The 19,681-nt window shown below is 42.6% G+C and overlaps 1 protein-coding gene across 1 annotated transcript; it reads left to right on the top strand.

The window, feature by feature from the left end:
* Positions 1-1,158: 1,158 nt before the first annotated feature.
* On the top strand, positions 1,159-17,139 carry keap1a (kelch-like ECH-associated protein 1a). Its single transcript, XM_053433856.1, has 12 exons — positions 1,159-1,366; positions 6,986-7,764; positions 8,885-9,084; positions 9,305-9,461; positions 9,977-10,069; positions 10,318-10,464; positions 10,886-10,992; positions 11,488-11,617; positions 12,092-12,288; positions 13,989-14,194; positions 14,837-15,013; positions 16,017-17,139. The coding sequence occupies exons 2-12, from the start codon at positions 7,552-7,554 to the stop codon at positions 16,193-16,195; spliced, it is 1,806 nt and encodes a 601-aa protein (XP_053289831.1). The 5' UTR covers positions 1,159-1,366; positions 6,986-7,551; the 3' UTR covers positions 16,196-17,139.
* The last annotated feature ends 2,542 nt before the right edge of the window (positions 17,140-19,681 follow it).

Below are 19,681 nucleotides of genomic sequence, written 5' to 3'. Positions count from 1 at the left end.
TTCTTGTGAATTTCGTACTTTATAAAAACCTACTGATTAGATTGTGGTGTGCCTGCTGCACAGATTGTATATATTAATGATTTACAACTCAAAACTTTAGTGCTGTGTCATGTATACATTTACCATTTAAATAACGATGGAACATACAAGTGTCGCTTGCTCTGTATATTTGTTAGTCTGATTATCTTTGCCAAGGAAATAGTTTTTTCCCGTGTGAGGGTTTGTTTGTTTATTTGTTAGTAGGATTGTGCAAACGCTACTGAACAAATTTCCATGCAACCTGGTGGAAGGATGGGACGGGTACCAAGAGGTTGTTAAATGTTGGCTGGAATCTGGACAAAGGGTCAAATCCAGGGATGTTTTATTACTACTTTCTTTATATACTTCTGAGATGGGGGTGGGTTTTTTGTTGTTGTAACACAAATCCTGGATCGTGGTTTAAACTCTAGACTGATACCGGTGTGTGTAACTTGGTGCAGAGCCCAAGACAAATAAAGATCTATTGGATTTAAATGATTATATATATTTTTTTATATACGGGGGCGGCCGAGCCTCGGAAGGTCTGTGCTCTATAAGTGCCATTTTTTTATTGCTCTACTGTAACAAAAAGAACCAGAAACCTGTAAATACCACCAACTTTGATGTGCCCAAATGAACTTTTATCATTATTGTTATTATTGCTGTTGTTGTTGTTGTTATTTTCTGTTGTGTTATATTATTGTATTCATTTTAATCCACATCTCTATACATATACAGACAGTAAAATACAAGCAACGACATATAATCATAATTTATGTGTCTGAAAGTGAACAAAAGAAAAAGTGTCACTTTTAACAAACCATATTAAACCCAGTGGTGTTGCCATTTGTAATTCTCCTCCATGGGTTAATAATCTCATTCACATGGGTTCATGTTAACAGCTGATATGTCACTTACTCTATTCTTCTAAATGATGTTGTGTTATTATAAGATTTACTCTCACAAAGCGTCTTTGCAGGCTCTGGAGGGCAGGATGTAGAAGTGATATATGGGCAGATGAATCACGGCTCGGATTCCCTCCCGTGCTCTGTCGTCTTTTCCGCTGAGTAACAGTTACATAATCGATCCTGGCTCAGTTTCAGTTTGAGGAATGCTGCCCCTGACTTGGAGCAGGTCTCTGAACATGCGTAACAGGGACGCACGGTCACGTTCCTCCTCCTCCTCCGCCTCCTCCTCGTCCTCCTCCTCCGAACATTGTGCCGCTTCCTCCCGCAGATCTGCGGCTGGTGACAGGACGGAGGTTGAGGGAACTGAGCGACTCTTCCGCAAACTGTGTCAAAGTGCGTCCGGAGGAAACGAGCCCGGTCGGAGGAGCCGAAGCTTCCAGGTGAGTTCAGCTGCAGCTGCTGCGCGTAAAGCTTTTCAAAGTGTTTCACTGGGTCCGAGGTCGCGCCCTAGTTCTAGAATCACGAACATTCAAACGCGTTCCCGTGAGTGTGTCTGTGCGTGTGAGTGCGTGTGTTTGTGTGTGTTTGGCGAGGTTGTGTGTGATCTTGCAGCAGCACTCGTGACACTTATTACAGCAAAGCTACAGCAACAACCCACACTTACAGTAAAACTAGTTCCTTCTATCACCCATTCAGTGTATTTCCCCACTAGTACGCACACACACACACACACACACACACTCACAGAAAGTGGAATTGAAACTTTCTATCTGAGCGACAACTTGAGCTGTCTATCTGTGTGTCTGTGTGTGTGTGCGTGTTGTTGTGGCTCGGTTAAGTTTATGCTTAACCATGGATTAGACATAGCAGAGGTTAGGGTTAAGATATTTTAATCAAATATACTTTGTTGTCCAATGACAGCAGCTGCTGAACGGTACATTGCACAACAAACAACCACAACAACAACCACAACAAAGGTATTGGTGGGTTAGGGGTCAGGATAGGGGACACTAGCACCTTTTCAAAAGTTGTGAATCTGGTATTTATTGTCATATCGCTACTTATTCTTAGTGATTGAAGTGGATATAATGTACCTAGCTACAGCCCATAGATGCTGAAACCCAAACAAGATGAGGGGAGGAGGAACGTCCGGGTCCGGTAAGAGTAAATATCAGGGTTATAGGTTGAATTTGTAAATATGAAAAAATGGTTTGCGTATGTGAACTTACAAGGACAGTTGTACAACCGTGTGTGTTTGTGTGTTCGAATGATTCTTAAACACTGTCATTGAAAACTAATCATGTCAATGAAGAAGTGTTGACACTCAGTCAAGTAAGCGATTAGTCAACCGCCAGAAAATTCATCTGCAGCAATTTTAATGATTAATAATAATAATAATAATAATTAGTTGGCATAATATTTTCAATTTATATTCAACATATTTAAAATATTTTTCCCAAGTTCTGTATGTGTTTCACTGTAGATGTATTATGACATATTTTTTTAAATGTTGGTTGCTACAAAATCTATAATTTAAAGACGACTGTTTAGGCTCCAGGATGTTGTGTAATAATAATAATAAGCATCGCAATCACAATTCAACAGAGGCAAACAGAGGCAAATTTTCTTATTTGTCCAACCGACAGTCATAAAGCCAGAGATATTTACAGATTAAATAATAAGAAGAAACTAAGAAAATAAACAAATCCTGGAATTCTGTCTGTAGAAGCAGATTTTTATCTTCTGATTAAATTCCTTTGTGGTTTTATTATTTTAGTCTGTGAAACATCAGAGAGCATCACAGTTAAGCCTGAGGTGAAGTCAAACCATCTTTGTTTGTCTGACTAACACTTAAAACCTGCAGGATTAGTTAACTGCAGTTATAGGCAGCAAATTATCACATGTAAGCGTCACATGTGAGAAATATCCCAAATATTTAAATGTTGTAAGTCTGAGGTGCAGTGGAATCACTGAATTGTGACCAATTAATTGATTAATTCATAGAAATAAGCAACACAACCACTATGCCATCATCTTTTTTGTTGAAATGCATCCGTCCATTCGTCTGATCATTCAATGTCTTAATGTGAACATACATTAATACAGACTTTTTGTAACCGCAGATAAGGAGCTGATTTCTTAGCTTAGTGGTGAATGGCACACTGTGTATTCAGTGTTTCTGATAGATATGGTGAAGTGTGTGGTTCAGAGGCCGAATTGGGCTGTTGCAGTCCTTCACTCTCAAGTGTTGCTGCAGTAGACGATGTAGTGTGTGCAGTGCTCGGCTGGAGGTTTAACCCCCAGATGTCTTCAGAGGAAGCTTCTTTTTAAATTCTTAAATACACTTTAAGAATCCTCCAGTTTGACTCTTTTGTTGCTGCTGTGATTCTACGGTGCTCTTATCTTCTTCCAGGGAAAGATATTTCAGAGCAAACAGAAAAAAAGCACCTTTGTCATCGGGCACCTTTGACCCAGTCAGCTGGAAGGCAGGCTAGGAGAAGACAAGGCAGAGAAGGTTGTGTCACCGCTGGTAAAAAACATTCTGTTCAAAAAGACACGTTGTCATTCCAGCGCGGCAGTTATGGACGGGATCAATTCAAAGGTTAAGCGAGGGTGTCTTCATTCCTCACCAGACCTCCTGTAATGTGTTATATGTGCAGCTGGGAGCTCTTAGGTCAGAGTCAGTGGACTGTCTCCCATCTGCTCACAGCACCAGTCTGTAAATGGTTAACTCCGTCTCCCTCGGCCTCAACTGGTTCTTCAATCAATTCTGCACCGAGCTGAGGCCTTATGTAAAGCAAACAGTGACTATGCATTTTCACAGACGGCAATATTCCAACCATCATCTGACAAAGACATTATTTCCATCACGTTTGCATGAGTTGCTCACACTGTAGTTACTGTCAGTGACATATTGCTACATGCACTATACCCATAATGCTGTGCAAACTATGATGACTAATTGTAAAGAGGTTTTATTGTATTTTTACTGTGAATACTCCATTTATACTCCCCTTAACTTGTTTCAGAGCATAATATATGGATGTGGATCTTAATCAGTGGGTGGATGCAGGAGATTTGTTTTAATCAGTGTCTATCGTCTTGATGCCAAAATGATTGACTCACAATGATTCACTCTTTGTGTTTGAAAGCTTCGGAGGAGGAGGAGGAGGAGGAGGAGGAGGAGGAGGAGGAGGAGGAGGAGGAGGAGGAGGAGGAGGAGGAGGAGGAGGAGTAATTCCACAGATCTCGGCTGGGCCAATCGAGCCTCCTCCCCTCATTGAGATGTGAATCTGACAAGAGTAAACAGTAACCAACACCTGCAGTGTTACCGGTCAGGACCTTGGTCAAACAGAGGTTTACGAAATCCCTTCTGGAAATCGATAAACTGGTCCGAACTGGTGTCAGGGTGCTCTCAACGTGTTCCTGCCGACTTGAGCAATGCTTTATATAGTAGCCGAGCTCTGGACAGTGTGTTTACACAGTAATTCACCGTTAACCCCCTTAAAGCCTGATCCGGGAGCAGGACAGGCTGATATATCCAAGCACAATGGCCCTCTATGGAAAACTGAGTAGTTCACTGTACTAATGTCTCTCACTTTCTGGTTTTACTCCCGCCTGGATCTTTTTCTCTCCTTCCTACGTCTTCCCTCAGCCAAAGAAAATGAAGGGACCTTTTCCTCCTGCCGTGTCTTTTATCCGACTTTGTTATTCTCTCACTCGCTCCGTGTTGCCCTCCTAATCTCTCCCCTTCCGTCTCATACTTTTGGTCATATGACCGGCACGCAGGCTGGCTGACTGCAGGGTGAGAGGTGAGGGAACTCGAGGATGAACAGCTTTCATTGTGCAACCCTGCAAAGCTGCAGTCCTGCTGAGCCAAGCAGCAGCTTCACTCAGTGAATTACATAAAATAACAGGTAGAAAACTGTGTCTGAGGAATTCTGCTGTGACAGAAGAAAATGAAACATCTGAGCTTCTGCAGGATCCTTGTCCCATTGGTGCTGCTATAGATTTTAAGGCGTTCACCTAAGGAAGCTGTGGCTAAGTGGCAGCATAGCAGAAGTCTCCTCTTGCTCTAAGACTCATTTTTATTAGAGACAGTTACGCTTAGTTTCTAATTCATTGATCTCCTATTATGTCAGAGGAAGATAAATATTATTATTAGTCTGTGCTGACGACAGCCACAACCCGAGACACAATGTTCCCTTCAGGCACATTCTATTTCAACCCAAACTTATTAGACACAAACTAAATCCTTTGTCATACGGGTTTGATAATGACATCTTAAGAAACACTGCTAATTTGTATGTTTGTTAATATTGGTGTTTTTTAAATATATATATTGGCCAATATATCAGTGACAGTATTTGTTACTCCCTTATATGGGCATGGGCCCCTACAACTCAGTCTGGCCTTAGTTATAGGTCAATGTCACTGTGACCTCACAAAACAAGAGTTTGGCCACAACTCAAAAATTCACATGATGACAAAATTTGACACAAATGTCTAAAAGTGAAGATATTTTATGTCCAAAGGTCAAAGGTCAAACTCCTCTGCTACATCCAAACACTTTCAGGGCCAATATGTTATTATTACATCATAAGACTGCAACAGAAGATAGATTTGGATCTAATTTCACATTTTGTTCAGATACTGAGAACACAACTGCCAGGCAGGAATTCTCATCTTGACGTTTCAAACGGGATCAAACAGGTTCCAGTCGGTTCAGAGAGAAGCTGCAGGATGACACCGACACAGTGTGGAGCGCTTTCAGTCCTAACATAGAAGTGGATGTCTGGTAGGGATCCATTCATACTTTGTGGTCTTTCTAATAGTGTGAATGTGTGTTCGGCTATTTGCAGAATCTCCGCCGCTCCTCAGTGACTCACACACCGAGTGTCAATGTTCACAGTCGACTATTCAACTTTTGAGGGGATGAAGCAGCACTTTCCGGTCCCTCTGATCTCACTTTGAAAAAAATGGATTCCGGTTGAGCTGCGACAATTTGTCACATAATGGATCGTTTAATCGCCCGTCAGCAGCTATTTAATAATCAACTGATCATTTTAGTCCTTAAAAAAAAAAAGGGCCAGACGTCTCCGACCTCCAGCTTCTCATGTGTGGGGAGACGTTGTCTGCCATTTAATTCAATGGCAGGTTTTTAACTCTCACTTCACATTTAGACAATTGTTGAAAGGCAGATTTTCATTTTGCCAGAATTCAGCCGGCATTCGAAGTATATACATTCTATTTATCTGGTTAGTTTATAGATCATATAAATAAGTAGCGCATTACAGCTGGTAGAGCTGGCCTGGCGCACCTATGGATGCTACAGTCGTCTGCATCGACCGCAGGTTCGATTCCAACTTGCTGCCCTTTGCTGAATGTCGACGCTCTCTCTCTCTCCTGCTTTCATTCATAATCTGTCCTTTCAAATTCAGCTCAGAAACTACACTGAAGAACAGAGCTTTCATTCCCTCGGCCGAGGAGGTTATGTTTAAGGCTTTTACCTGTGTCTGATTGTTGATTTGTTGGTTGGATTATATGTTTGCAAGATTACGCAAAAACTGGTTTCCACCAAACTTGCTGGAGGGATGCGTGTGACGAATCCATCGAATTTGGGTGCGGATGCAAATTTGGGGACGTATCCAGGATTATTTTACTTTTTAAACTATGTTTTATGAGGAATACCACTTCCTTTTGTCTTTTATACTTCACTATAAAAATATAAAATATAAAAAGTAGATAGTAATGTGTAGGAATGCTCGGCCTTGATAGAGGTATGTGCTCTACTGCAAGTCGTTCTAGTCATAAATTCTTAAAATAAGAAAATCATTTCCTGCAGTCACCAGTCTTCAGGCGGAATCTGTGGCATAAAGCTGTTAAACAGAAAAACGTTTCTGTTTAAAGATACAAGGAAGTGAAACTCTTGAGTGTGTGATTCACAACTCAGCAGAAACATGAGGGAAACGCGACCTCTTCACTCCATTAACTTCTTCTCAAACCAGCAAATGTCTCAACTTTCTGTGCTTTCTCTATTTCCTTCTCTGTCTTTGCAGGATAAGCATTAGACAGACAGAGTCCCCGCCAGGATACACGTGATTGAGCCGACCTCTTCTCCTTCTCCTGTGGAAACACACTGCAGAGGACTCTCAGGAAAGTCACCATGGACTTTCAAAAACCCGGAAACCGGTGAAAATGTGGACCAGCAGAAACGTGATCATCATGGTTTGACTGGTGCTTAGAGAACAAACGCTGTCCGTCATGGTGGAGCCAGGCTCTGTGGAGGAGGGAGCACCGTGTGGTTCAGCGTCAACCTACAAGTTTCTTCATCCGCCATATTGGTGCAGAGAAACATATGAACTCAACGAATTAAACGCAGCGACTGGATTTTCCCGCGGACTGCTCGCTCTGCCTGCCGGCTGCGGCTGGGATCACCAATGGATAAAACCATTACTCTGTTTGGACGCCTCATTTCCTGGGAAATGCCTACGTACTGAATAGAGAAGGATTTATTCTGTTAGAACTTTCACCCAAATGGGATAAAAACTCGATACTGTGAAAGACTTTAAGAAAAGGTAAAAACTCCGATAATTTTGGAGTACCCCTCTGCCTTTTTCCCACGATGCATTGCCCAATAAGGAAGAAACGTGCCGCGCGCAACTCCAACTTCTCAGCAATCGTCATTCCCTCGATGTACGGGTCTGGATACCTCGACTACACGGTGGAGACCCACGCCTCCAGGTCCATGAAGATCATGGACGAGTTCAGGCAGCACGAGCTGTTGTGTGACCTGGTGCTTCACGTCACGTACAAGGACAAAACCGTGGACTTCAAGGTTAACACACAAAACATCCACAGTCCTTTTAGTTCAGTTTCAATGTAGTAGCACTGCATGCAATATGGAATAAGATGAAATCAGGGAATATGATAAATGGGGATGTGCACAAGTCGTCGGCAAAATTATTAGCTTGTTGGCACCAGAAATATTGGTCAGTTTAATAACTTATTATTATTATTATTGACATTGTTATTAACAAAATGAAGTGTGTAAACAACTCCACACTTCCAATGAACCTCAGTATCTTCACATCTCATCAACCTTAATAGTAGTATATTTAATAGTAATAGTATAGTATATTTCAATTAATAAGTTATAGTATATTTAAATACATAATAAACATATAAATAATCTACTGTATCTCTCTATGGTCCCATATTTGATCCTTCATCAACAGAGACAAACCTCAATAATGTCCTATATTGTCTCTCCCAGGCGATGTTATTGTTTACCCAAGACTCACTTTCACTTTCTCAACAAACAAAGCCAATTAATTACTAACATGTTATCAATCTACAATGTTAGTTAATTGTTGTGTCTATTATGTAATGCCGCTGCTCACCACTGGGGCTGCAGACAGTAGCTCCCTTCTCGCTGTCGCACAAATGGCATCTCAAAACAACAAGCGCGGTCTGGCAGTATTCTAATACAGAAACTGAGGGTAATGTTTCATGTCGGCTGTATAACAATAAATGACTCATAATTCATAACCACTCGACCGGAATGATGCATCACCACAGCGCAGGTATGTGGGCGTTGACCTGCGGTTAAAGATGGCTGCTGGTGCTCACACTACTGAGGTTAATTCAAATGGGTTGAGGATTACGTTTTTAATTCAAATTTCAGTCTCGGTCAAACTTTGGAGAAGATGGAGAAGTAAACTATTACTTGTAAGAAAGAATTGTAAAATGAACGCGGGATAGACATTTTTTGTTATTTATTTAAACAGTTTGATACATTATATATATTTATATATCATCATTTAAATTATTTCATTCACAATATTTCTGCTGATATATTCAGTTATATTTTTGACTTGATAACATTGTGACAAACAAACACACAAAGCGAATTCTTCATTTCTATAGTAAAAAACAAATCCTCTTTTGTTTTGCAGGTGCACAGGTTGGTGCTGGCCTCATGTAGCCCCTACTTCCGAGCCATGTTCACCAGCTGCTTCAAAGAGCGGCACGCCTCGGAGATCACCTTGCGTGATGTCTGCCCCCAGGTGGTGGGAAGGCTCATTGACTTTGCCTACACCGCCCACATCACAGTGGGAGAGAAATGTGTGTTGCATGTTCTGTTGGCTGCGATGAGGTAAACATGCACCACACAGTAGCACGTTGTGTCGGGAAGATAATCCAGAGTCATTGAAAACATCTGTAACCAGAAAACACACACAGACAAACTGATTTCTGATCTGCTTCTCTGTTTATCTTTCAGAATTTACCAGTTAAATTATTATTTTAATAAAACAGGTAAATGATATAGGCAATAATGATTTTTCTGTCCCTGTGTGTTCTTTTTTTTGTACAAGGTATCAGATCGATGACGTGGCCAAGGCGTGCTGCGATTTCCTCACCAAACATCTGGAGCCGGCGAATGTCATCGGCATCGCTCGCTTTGCCGAAGAGATCGGCTGCACGGAGCTGCACCAACGAAGCCGAGAGTACATCAACACACACTTCAACGAGGTGAACGGCAAATATAGGAAGTCAAGTTGTGACAACGTTACTCGACAATATGGCACCTGTAACCTGCACCCGGCTGTTAATCATGGTATCCATGACCTAATGCATACTGTGCTTTATCATCTATCTAATTACAAGATGAACATCATGACGTATTGAAGAAGACTTTAAACTATAAGTTGAGAGCATAAATAATTCAGGAAATTGTTTACTGACGTTAGAAATCAAGTTAGAAGTACCTTGTGTTGCATAGCCAGTGGAGTCGCCCTCTGCTGGTTATTTCAGAGAGTACAGGTTCCAGGCCCTTAGAGCACATGTGACTTCACAACCTCTCCAAGAATAAAACGTTTTTCAGAAGTAAAGTTGTTTTAGTTAATTTTCCCAGTAACTATATCTTGTCCTGCACTTGATGATGTATATTTTTGTCCATGTGTATTGTCACATCATTTCCCAGCTTATTTTCCAGTATCTTTGAGCCGACCCTCATCTGACTTCCCTCTCGTGTCCCTGTGCTGCAGGTGACTAAGGTGGACGAGTTCTTCAGCCTGTCTCACTGCCAACTGCTGGAGCTCATCAGCCAGGACAGTCTCAAGGTGCTCTGTGAGTCCGAGGTAAAACACCTAATTCAAACGTGGCTAACAGGCACAGGCATCATGTTTGCATTGCTTGCAGGATTGTATTAATAAAACGTAATATGAACAGTGTTGTATTTTGTAAGATAACTCCACTGTGCATGTCTCCTGGTGTGACCAACAGTTAAACCTTTTATCAAGATCTACTGAAAACTACGAAACTTCTAGAATTGCATTTTCATGAAGACACCCACATGTTGTTTGGTTTCTGAATACGTCCACGTCAGGTGTACAAGGCCTGTACAGATTGGGTCGGCTGGGACATGGAGGGCAGAGCCCAGTACCTACACGCCCTCCTGAACGCTGTGCATATCTACGCTCTGCCACCAAAGTTCCTGAAGAACCAGCTCCTGTCCTGCCCCATCCTCAGTAAGGTAAACCTCAGCCTCGCAGTGTAACTATTTACCATCAGTGGAAACTCAAGGGCAGAAAAGATTAATAGATTTAATTTTAAAAAGTACATTTCTTTAAACTCTCACAAAATGCGTCTTCGGGTTGAACAGTAATAAAGGTTGATATGTTTTAAGTATTTCTGTATTTCAAATAACAACCTTGTGTCATTTGTTTACATCCAACTCTGCCTTTATCATCACATTGAAAACAAAAATCTACAATTTTTTTATCTTACTATTCCCCGTAATAAAAAGAAAGCAGAAAAATCATTTTTTATATGATTCAAAAAGGACACCGAACAAAGCTTTTCCCGATTGTTAAAACAATATTTTACTATAAAAAAATTCTCATCACTAAACTCTATTAAAGGTTTTTATTTTCTCTCTTTTATTTTAACTCCAGGCCAACTCCTGTAAGGACCTGCTCTCTAAGATCTTCCAGGATATGACTCTGAGGAAGCTGCCGCCGGCTCCAAACCGTGGAACTCAACTCATCTATGTGGCCGGCGGGTAGTTACTTCATTTCCTCATCAGTTTCTCTAGTACACAGAACCTCCACTGTAACACACTGTGAAGGTTATATTAAATATTATGGGACCCATATCTGAGCCACCTCATGGAGCTAGTAGGAGTCTCAGTCTGCCACCTGGTGGCTAAAAGCATATTCTCCATTAATGTGCAGAGTTATTCTGCTTGTTGACCTCTTCTAATTTGTTTCAAGTTTATTTTGATTTTACATCGATATCACAACATTTTAAACACAACTCCTCAAACTCATCATTGTCTGTTATAAGACAGATAAATGGATTTATTGCATTAACCACTCTGTCATTTGATACCTGTATCAGTGTCATTGTCCCTGACTTGTTAGAAATTACTTTAAAAAGCACGAGATGATCCCATTTAAGTTCTCGACCATGTGGTTTTTACCAAGTAGCTCTTCTTTTTTACGCTGGACAATCATCTGCGGAACTACCCGCTCTTTACTTCTTCCTCTCTGCTCAGATACCAGGAGCATTCCTTGGCGTCCATGGAGGCTTATGATCCCAGGAGGAATGTGTGGCTCAGACTGGCTAACATGGGAATGCCGTGCAGCGGCCTGGGAGCGTGCGCTCTGTTCGGACTCCTCTACACTGTAGGTTACACCACCAGGGAAATGTTATCGCAGAGAGTTTGAATCTCTGCAACACATTAATAAATGACCCAATACATGATCTGCTATAGGGGGTAGGTGCTATAGGTCTTTAAGATTGGGACATTTTCTGACATTTATCTTATCATCATCATCAACTACTTCTGCAACTTGAATTATGAGCACTTGAATATTGCCTAGTGATTACAACCTTGTTTTATATCTAAAATAAAGTTTAGAAAACAGTGTCACAATTTAGTTGTGCATTAAAAAGATTGTTTGGGAAGATCTACATTAATATAGAAACATCTGAAAGTTGGAAACTACTAATTTAAGCAGTGGTTTAGTTCTGTGCCACCGTTCCTGTGTACATTTCATATTTAATACTTTAAGGATCTATTTTCTCAATCGACCCCTCGCTCTTGGAGGACTGATAATCCACATCGGACATTTCCATCCCTCGTTTCGTGTGTCCAGGTCGGTGGCAAAAACCTGTCGCTTCAGAACAACACCGAGTCCAGCGCCCTGTGCTGCTACAACCCGATGACCAACCAGTGGAGCCAGCGCGCCTCCCTCAACATCCCCAGGAACAGGGTGGGCGTGGGCGTGGTGGACGGCTGCATCTACGCCGTCGGAGGTTCCCAGGGCTCGACGCATCACAACTCAGTGGAGAGGTGAGACGTCTCCACTGGGTTTCACTCTGCGTGTGTGTGTGTGTGTGTGTGTGCGTGCGTGATGATTTATTTAATTTAACAAGGCACTCGAGAAGTAATTTGATTTTAATGACATCTTATTTACCAGGGTGAACGTAATGAACAGGGATTTCCCTCCCCCGTGCGCACACACACGTTCTCAGATTAAGCGCAGTCCCCTCGGTGTGTAAGTATGGATAATGGCATGAGAGCGATGGGCTGAATAGCTGCCGTTCAAGCTGAAGAGCCGCGGAGAAGTTCTCAGGTATCTCTCTCTTAGTCTAATTAGTCGACAACGCAGCCTCTTTGAAAAACATGTCGAGACACACTTTCCCAGGAATGTAGGATCTGCCCGGGGAATGCTTTACATTTCCTAGTTTCCACCACCGAGGCAGGGAGGAGCCCTGATGCTGTTATAAATCAGTTTTAATCACTTAATAAGAACAAACTGTCAGGGCTGAGAACATTTTTCTCTTTGATACCATTATCTCTCTTTTCCATATCTAAAGAGCTGCGCTTCAAATGTGACCGTTTTGTATTGAGAGGGGGGGGGGGGGGGGGTATAGATTTAGAAAAGATCATAGTCACAATAAGAATTATTAGAAGTCATCAGACGACGCTTAAAAGGGTTTCACATGAGACGCTGCGAAAACACAATGAAAGCCGATAAAGCTGCCGAAATGAAAATTCAATGGGAGGCACGTCAAAGAGAGATTAGAGTATTTATAGCAACAGTTTCCGCCACAAAGGGCTCAGGTGGAATGTGAGCAACATGCAGGAGATTCAACAGGGGGGTGGGGGGGGGACACCTTTGTGCCGGTAGAGCCCCTTGTTGCAGATGCATGTGCAATAACTCCAGGGTTGAGAGAGCAGGGTCGAGAAAATGACTTGAATTTAGTGGTTTTCTCAAGGGCACCTCCACCGGTGATGAAATATCAGAGCCCCCTCGTGTCATTGGTTTACAGCCGGACTGTAAACCAACGACTGAGCCAATGACCTCTCAATCATTAACCAGCAGGAGAATATGCATCATGACTGGGCTGTTTGCCTCTGTTGTTATGTTCAGTGTTGTTTTCCTCTGCAGACATTCTGCTATTAAAGGGATAGTGCGACATTTTCTGGGATTTGCTTATTTGCTTTTATGAGTTAGATGAGACCCTTGTGTCTGTTCACACAATGAGTTTTTCTTTCATTTAGGGTGTTATAGGGATTTTAAAAGTATGTAAAAGTTCAGCAAATTAAAAAAACTCCTGTTCCCGACAGAAAAAACAATTATTCTGTATTTTCTGTGTTTAATTTACTTTAATTTGTTCTTTCTGGTACGTTTGGACTGGACATTCAGAGAAGCATTGTTGACACCGAGTGAAACTTGACTTGTCTGCTGATGTCCTGCAGACCTTCTCATCTCCGTCTGCTCGTGATGGTGTTAATTCCTCTTCAGCCTCTAATAAAGCTTGTCAACAGTGGACAAACATGGCTGCCAGCTTAACCTAATCCACTTAAAGTTGACTGGCTCACGTAGACTGAGACTGTTGCTGCTCGCGGCCGCTCCACCTCCGGATCATTTCACGTTCTGCAGCCCCGACACTGCTTTCGATCAATTAACAGAAATGACTCATTTGTGGTGTAACCGTCAACAGCTTACGGCCACGTTGACCCTACGTCTGCTGTTTGCTCTGCAGGTGGGATCCAGAGTCTAACCGCTGGTCCTTGGTGTGCCCGATGTCGGTGGCTCGTCTTGGGGCCGGCGTGGAGGCGTGCGGGGGGGCTCTGTACGTGGTGGGGGGGTACAACGGGCAGAACCGGTGGGACACTGCGGAAAAATACCAGCCTGAGACCAACACGTGGCAGCAGCTGGCTCCCATGAGCACCATCCGCAGCGGGCTAGGTGAGGACGTCTGAGATCCGGACGAAACACAGTGATGACATTTATAGTTTTTGTTGTGTGTTCTGGTCTTTAAAGGAACATTTTGGAGAAATATAATTATTCACGTCCTGGCAGAGAATTAGTTAATGCCACTTGCATATCTGTGTGTTCAATGTAAATCCACAGCCAGCAGCTAATTAGCTTAGTTTAGCATAAGTAGTGGAAACAGCGGGAAACTGTTCACTATTTGAAAAAAGATCTGATGTACCACCACCTCTAAAAGTCACAAATCATATATACTTCATTTCATTCTTGGACTCTCCACTTTGGAAAGAGTCCCCCTGCATGACCGCAACTTGTCAATTTAGATTTTGCACAGATTAAAATACACAAATTTCACAAATTAGATTTGACATGTTAAATATTGACCTTGGTGCTGGCGTGCAGATGGTGTTACCCTCAGGTGGAGCCAAGTCAGCTCTCCACCCAGTTCCAGCTTTTATGCCGTGCTCCAGGTTCCAGCTCAATATTTACTGTACAAATATCAGTGTGGTTTCAAACTTCCCATCTAACTCGCTGCATAAAAGCAAATAACCTCCTTCCCAAAATGTCGAAACCATCTCTGAACATCTCCTCTGTGTGTGTGTGTGTGTGTCTCTGCAGGGTTGGTGTGTGTGAACTCTTACCTGTACGCTATAGGAGGGTACGATGGGAGGAGCCAGCTCTCCTCCGTGGAGCGCTACAACATAGCCAGGAATGTCTGGGAGCCCCGGGCGTCCATGCAGTTCGGCCGCAGTGCACACGGAGCGACGGTCCACAACAGATGCATCTTTGTCCTCGGTCAGTGACGTCACTCGGTAGAATGGTGGTGGAGCACTTCCGCTGAGGTGGCATGAGATTGCACAAACTCACAGATATCAGTTCCCTCAATGTGAGGGAATCCCTGATGTTTTTCATGAAGATCTATGAATTATTTCCTGGTGAAAAAATTTAAATCCTGACTCCACCTCAAAAGTTGGGTATTTCGTGTCCCATCCCTCCATCAAGTTTCGTGGAAATCCGTTCAGCAGTCTTTGAGGAATTTTCTTTTTTTAAATGTAATATTTATAAGAGAAACATGATTTACCGTCACTCCGTTTTGAATACACTATTTTATTTTACTTTATTATTCTTGTGAATGATTTCCTCTTTCTCCCTCATTTTTGCTTGTGTGTGTTTTTAGATGATGCTTGTATTGATACTCAGTCATCACTAACTAGCATAGGGACAGTTTCAGGTATTCAGGCCCATTCTCACCAGAGTCACTCAGGAGCTCTGAGAGAAACGTCTTGTTCTTATCTGAATTCCTAAAAAGTCGGTTTTCATTGATATATTTTTATTTCTATATTTCTGTGGGCTGTGTGTGCAGCCACAACTGCTAACACTTGATTCATGTTGTTTATGTCCTTACTAAAAAATGTGTCAACAGACTTAAAAACTTGCACTTGTATTGTCCATGGAAAGAAAAATAAAATAATTTAGATTCATTAAGACAGTTCAGGAGATCATTGGTTTTATTTATTTTATTCCCAATGGGGCTCAGGGACTGTGTTGTTTAACTAATTAGCGGAAATAATTTCTTATGGCAGAAAGATCAGGAAGTGATAACAAACCAAATCACTAAATTAAATCAATGGAAAATGATCTCTTTAAAAAAATTACCTTTCTATAAAACGAGAGATAAATTGCTTAAAGACAAAATAATTCCATTTAATAATGAGTCGACGCTGCTGTTGAGCTGTCCCTTAATTGCTTTATCACCAGCCTCATTAAACAATGTGTGTGTGTGTGTGTTTCCATTCAGGAGGCTTTAACCAGCACGGCTTCCTGTCCAGCGTTGAGTGTTACTGTCCAGACACAAATGAATGGACGTGCGTCACCAACATGCCGGTTGGACGCAGCGGCATGGGCATCGCCGTTACCATGGAGCCGTGCCCTGGCAGCCTGCCAGAACAGGACGAGGACGAGGACACGCCCACGTAGGACATCGAGGTCCACGTCCACCAGGGCTCCAAGCGCCCTAGAGAGAAAAGAAAAAGCTTCCAACATGAAAGCTTCTTTACCTCCTGTAACTCTGACCTCACGGCTGCCACTCGCGCCGCACCGTGATGCCCTGCCGGGTGAAGAGGAGGAGCAACTATCAACAGACAATATCTCCACATCTGTTAAAAACTGAGCATGACAGGGGTCCTGCAGTTATAAGGTGCTACAGATGTAACTTCAAACAATAATGCTATTTATTTTAATATTGTCCCTTCACTGTTTTGAATCTCTTTCCTTGTAAATTTGCAAAGTGAACTTCAGGGTCCTAATTTCTAATTCCGTGTCTGTCTGTGTCGAAATGAGGACTCAACTCACATGTTTATGTTTATGTTGTGCCAAAAGTGCCCCCCCCTTTCCCCCTCCTCACAACTGCCATTTGTGAACATTTGTCAAATTAGTTTTTTTTCCATTTGGTAGATTTTACTGTGTGTTTCTTGGAGTAAAGTAAATCAAAGGTGTGAATGATAAATATCTTATTTCTGCACCATTTGTTCGGCCTTGTAATTTTCATTTTTAGCTCCAACAAGGATGTAAACACCTGTTTGTTTGTTGTTTGTTTGTTGTTTGTTTGTTGTAAAAGCAAAATTAAATGAAAAAAAACGAAACGGAAGGATGTGAAATTGGTTCAGGGAAGAAGTCACTAAATTCTGGTGCAGGGGTTGGATCCAGTGATATATATTATTTTTTTACCTTAACATTGGGCGTTTTTGACATTTTCACTGACTTCACAGGAAATATTTTATTGATCTTGATGAGAGACATCTGGCACATTAACGGGACTGATATGAATAAGTGTGTGAAATTTAGTGCAGCTGGATTTCAGGAGGTTTGTGCTCTGTTGTGTGGCGTTGTTGTGTAAAATGCACTGACAAGACAAACGAGTATTACTAACCTCTTGTGATCTCTGTTGTCAGGATGCACCCACACACTGTGTAACAGCACGTGCACGACCACTAGATGGTGGAATAAGTCCAAAAACAGCTGCACGCTGCAACCAAAACATTTTTCTCAGTTTTTTTTTTGTGTGTGTGTGGTTGTTTTCCATGTCAAAGATCTCCTATGACAGTGACAGTGTAAAACAAAATAACAAAGCAAGAGAACAAGGGCTCCTGCATCTGTTTGCATGATGACAAACCAGGACCCATTCCCAGAGTGAACAAGACATACAGTTGTGCACACTGTGATCAGTGATGTCCCGTTTGGATCATGAATATCTGTTTGTGGCTCAGTGAGGATGATTTGAAAGCAGCACAAGCTCTCACAGCAACCTTCTCTCTGCAGTCCCTAAGAAGGAGCAAGGCTGCCCGAGTCACTCCAGTGTTAGTCATCAACTGCAGACGTCACTTGTGTGTTTACTTCTCTCTCTCTCTCTCTCTCTCTCTCTCTCTCTCTCTCTCTCTCTCTCTCTCTCTCTCTCTCTCTCTGCTCTTCTCCATCTCCTCCATGGCTTCACCTGCAATTATCACAGCAGGCCACCTAAAGAAGACGGTTCTGGACGGAGCCATTATTCAAACGCGGCCTTCTGTCGTCTCATCACGTTGAGATTTCTGACAGAGAAGAGACGTCGGTGAAGGGAGAAGGGAACAAAAAACCTGTCGGTGTTTGTTTTATGGCTCTTCTCGAATAATGGAGAAGCAGGTGATCACGGCCACATGTTTGTCTGCCTTTTGAATCTCCTCTCGCTTTTCAAACCTCGTGCAGCGAGCGTGCATTGTGAACGAGGCGTTATTGACAAAGCAACCTGTTGGCCGACGAGCAGAGATGAAGAGGAGACAGAGATGAAGAGGAGACAGAGGAGACAGAGGAGGCAGAGGAGACAGAGGAGACAGAGGAGACAGAGGAGGCAGAGGAGGCGGCTCCTGCTCTGTGCTCAGGGCCCCAGAGAGTGAGAGCGGAGACAGACTGGGGAGAAGAGGGCTCTTACTCACTACTTACAACCCGACACAAGAGCAAGTGACTCACATGGCGAACGCATGACGCAGGCATCTCACTCACATTTGCACATGGATACACAAATTTGTGTGTGTGTGTGCGTGCGTACATAGACACAGTGGTTCTTTATCCGTCACACAAAACACACATGCATATATGTGTGTGCGTGTGTTTGTGTGTAGACACTCGTGCAAAACAAAGCTGGCCGTCTCTTATTCACAGGCTGTGGAAACAGATTTGCCTCAATGTGTTCATTGTCTCATGAGAGGAGGGGAATAGAGGAAGAGATGCGCCACTGTACAACAGGGAGCTCTACCTTCCACAGAGAATGGGCTTTGGAAAAGTGGTACAAACACATTTCTGGTTATTGTCCATCTTTTGCACACTTGCTGCACGAGTACCGAGCAGTCGCACAAACCCCAAGATCAGCTGTTGGAGGAGAGCAGAGAAGACTCCAGGTCTGAGAACATGAATGAGAGATGGAATGATTTCTTGATGCGAGTCAGTACTTTGGTGTGCAGTGTTGTACAGTTACACAAACATCTGTAGAAGCTCCTGTCTTCACACAGTCTCTGTCCGGCTGGTCATATTCAAAGGTATGGACATAGGGAAGGGATGGAATCTAAAGGGAAGCGATCTGATCATCGATCATTGCAGAACAGAGGTTAGAACTATGCAGCATGTTTAGATGTGTCAGTATTAAAGAGCCATTTTTTGGAATTTGCCTTTCACATATGAAGAACACAGAAGTAGATTCCCAGATCAGACGTCCTCACAACAACAGGACAATGTGTGCAACCTTCAGGTACAGGTTAGTGTTGAAAGGATGAATAAATTCTGCTGTGTGTTTGTTGCAGTGCATCGAAGATGGTGGATGGAGATGGAGGAGACTCTACTGACGTAATGTTTGCTTTTGCGATAACAAGAGAACTATGCAAGCATTTGGACGCATTCGCAAGATCAACGGAAGAGTATTGTTCCTGTTTTATCAACACGCCCACTCACTCGCTGGGAATTTTCCAGAAATATTCCTGCTGTATTCTCACATGGACTCATTGCATATTTTCTGCATCTTCTTTGGCGTCTTCTACGAGTGTATTACTTCTTTTCCATACCGTTCTCTTAGTTTTATCCGGCTTTGCTCCCGTCGCATTTTCTAAACATCATCAACACGCCCACTCGCTCTCACTTTCCAGACATTTTGCTGTGGATGTGGCAGGAAATCAGTTCAGAAAATCTGCAGAGCACCCGACTTAGAACTTTGCGTTCTCACGTACAGCCTCTCCAGAACATTTCTGTAAAATGGCTGGCCTCACTAACGTGCTTTAGGTTGTAATGTGGATCCACTGAGTCTTTCTCAGTCCGTTCACAGGTTGAAGGAACCCTGAAGGGGCCGGGGCTGAGGCTTATCCTGTTGGATGTGGCTTATTCGGCCTTATTTAGATCTGCATGCAGGCGGGAAGCACAACTGAGCCTCTATAGTATCTGAAGAGG

The sequence above is a fragment of the Pleuronectes platessa genome, chromosome 11 (assembly GCF_947347685.1).
Source record: "Pleuronectes platessa chromosome 11, fPlePla1.1, whole genome shotgun sequence".
Lineage (NCBI taxonomy): Eukaryota > Metazoa > Chordata > Actinopteri > Pleuronectiformes > Pleuronectidae > Pleuronectes > Pleuronectes platessa.
The sequence above is the reverse complement of the archived record's forward strand: the minus strand, read 5'-3'. Positions and strand labels throughout refer to the sequence as shown.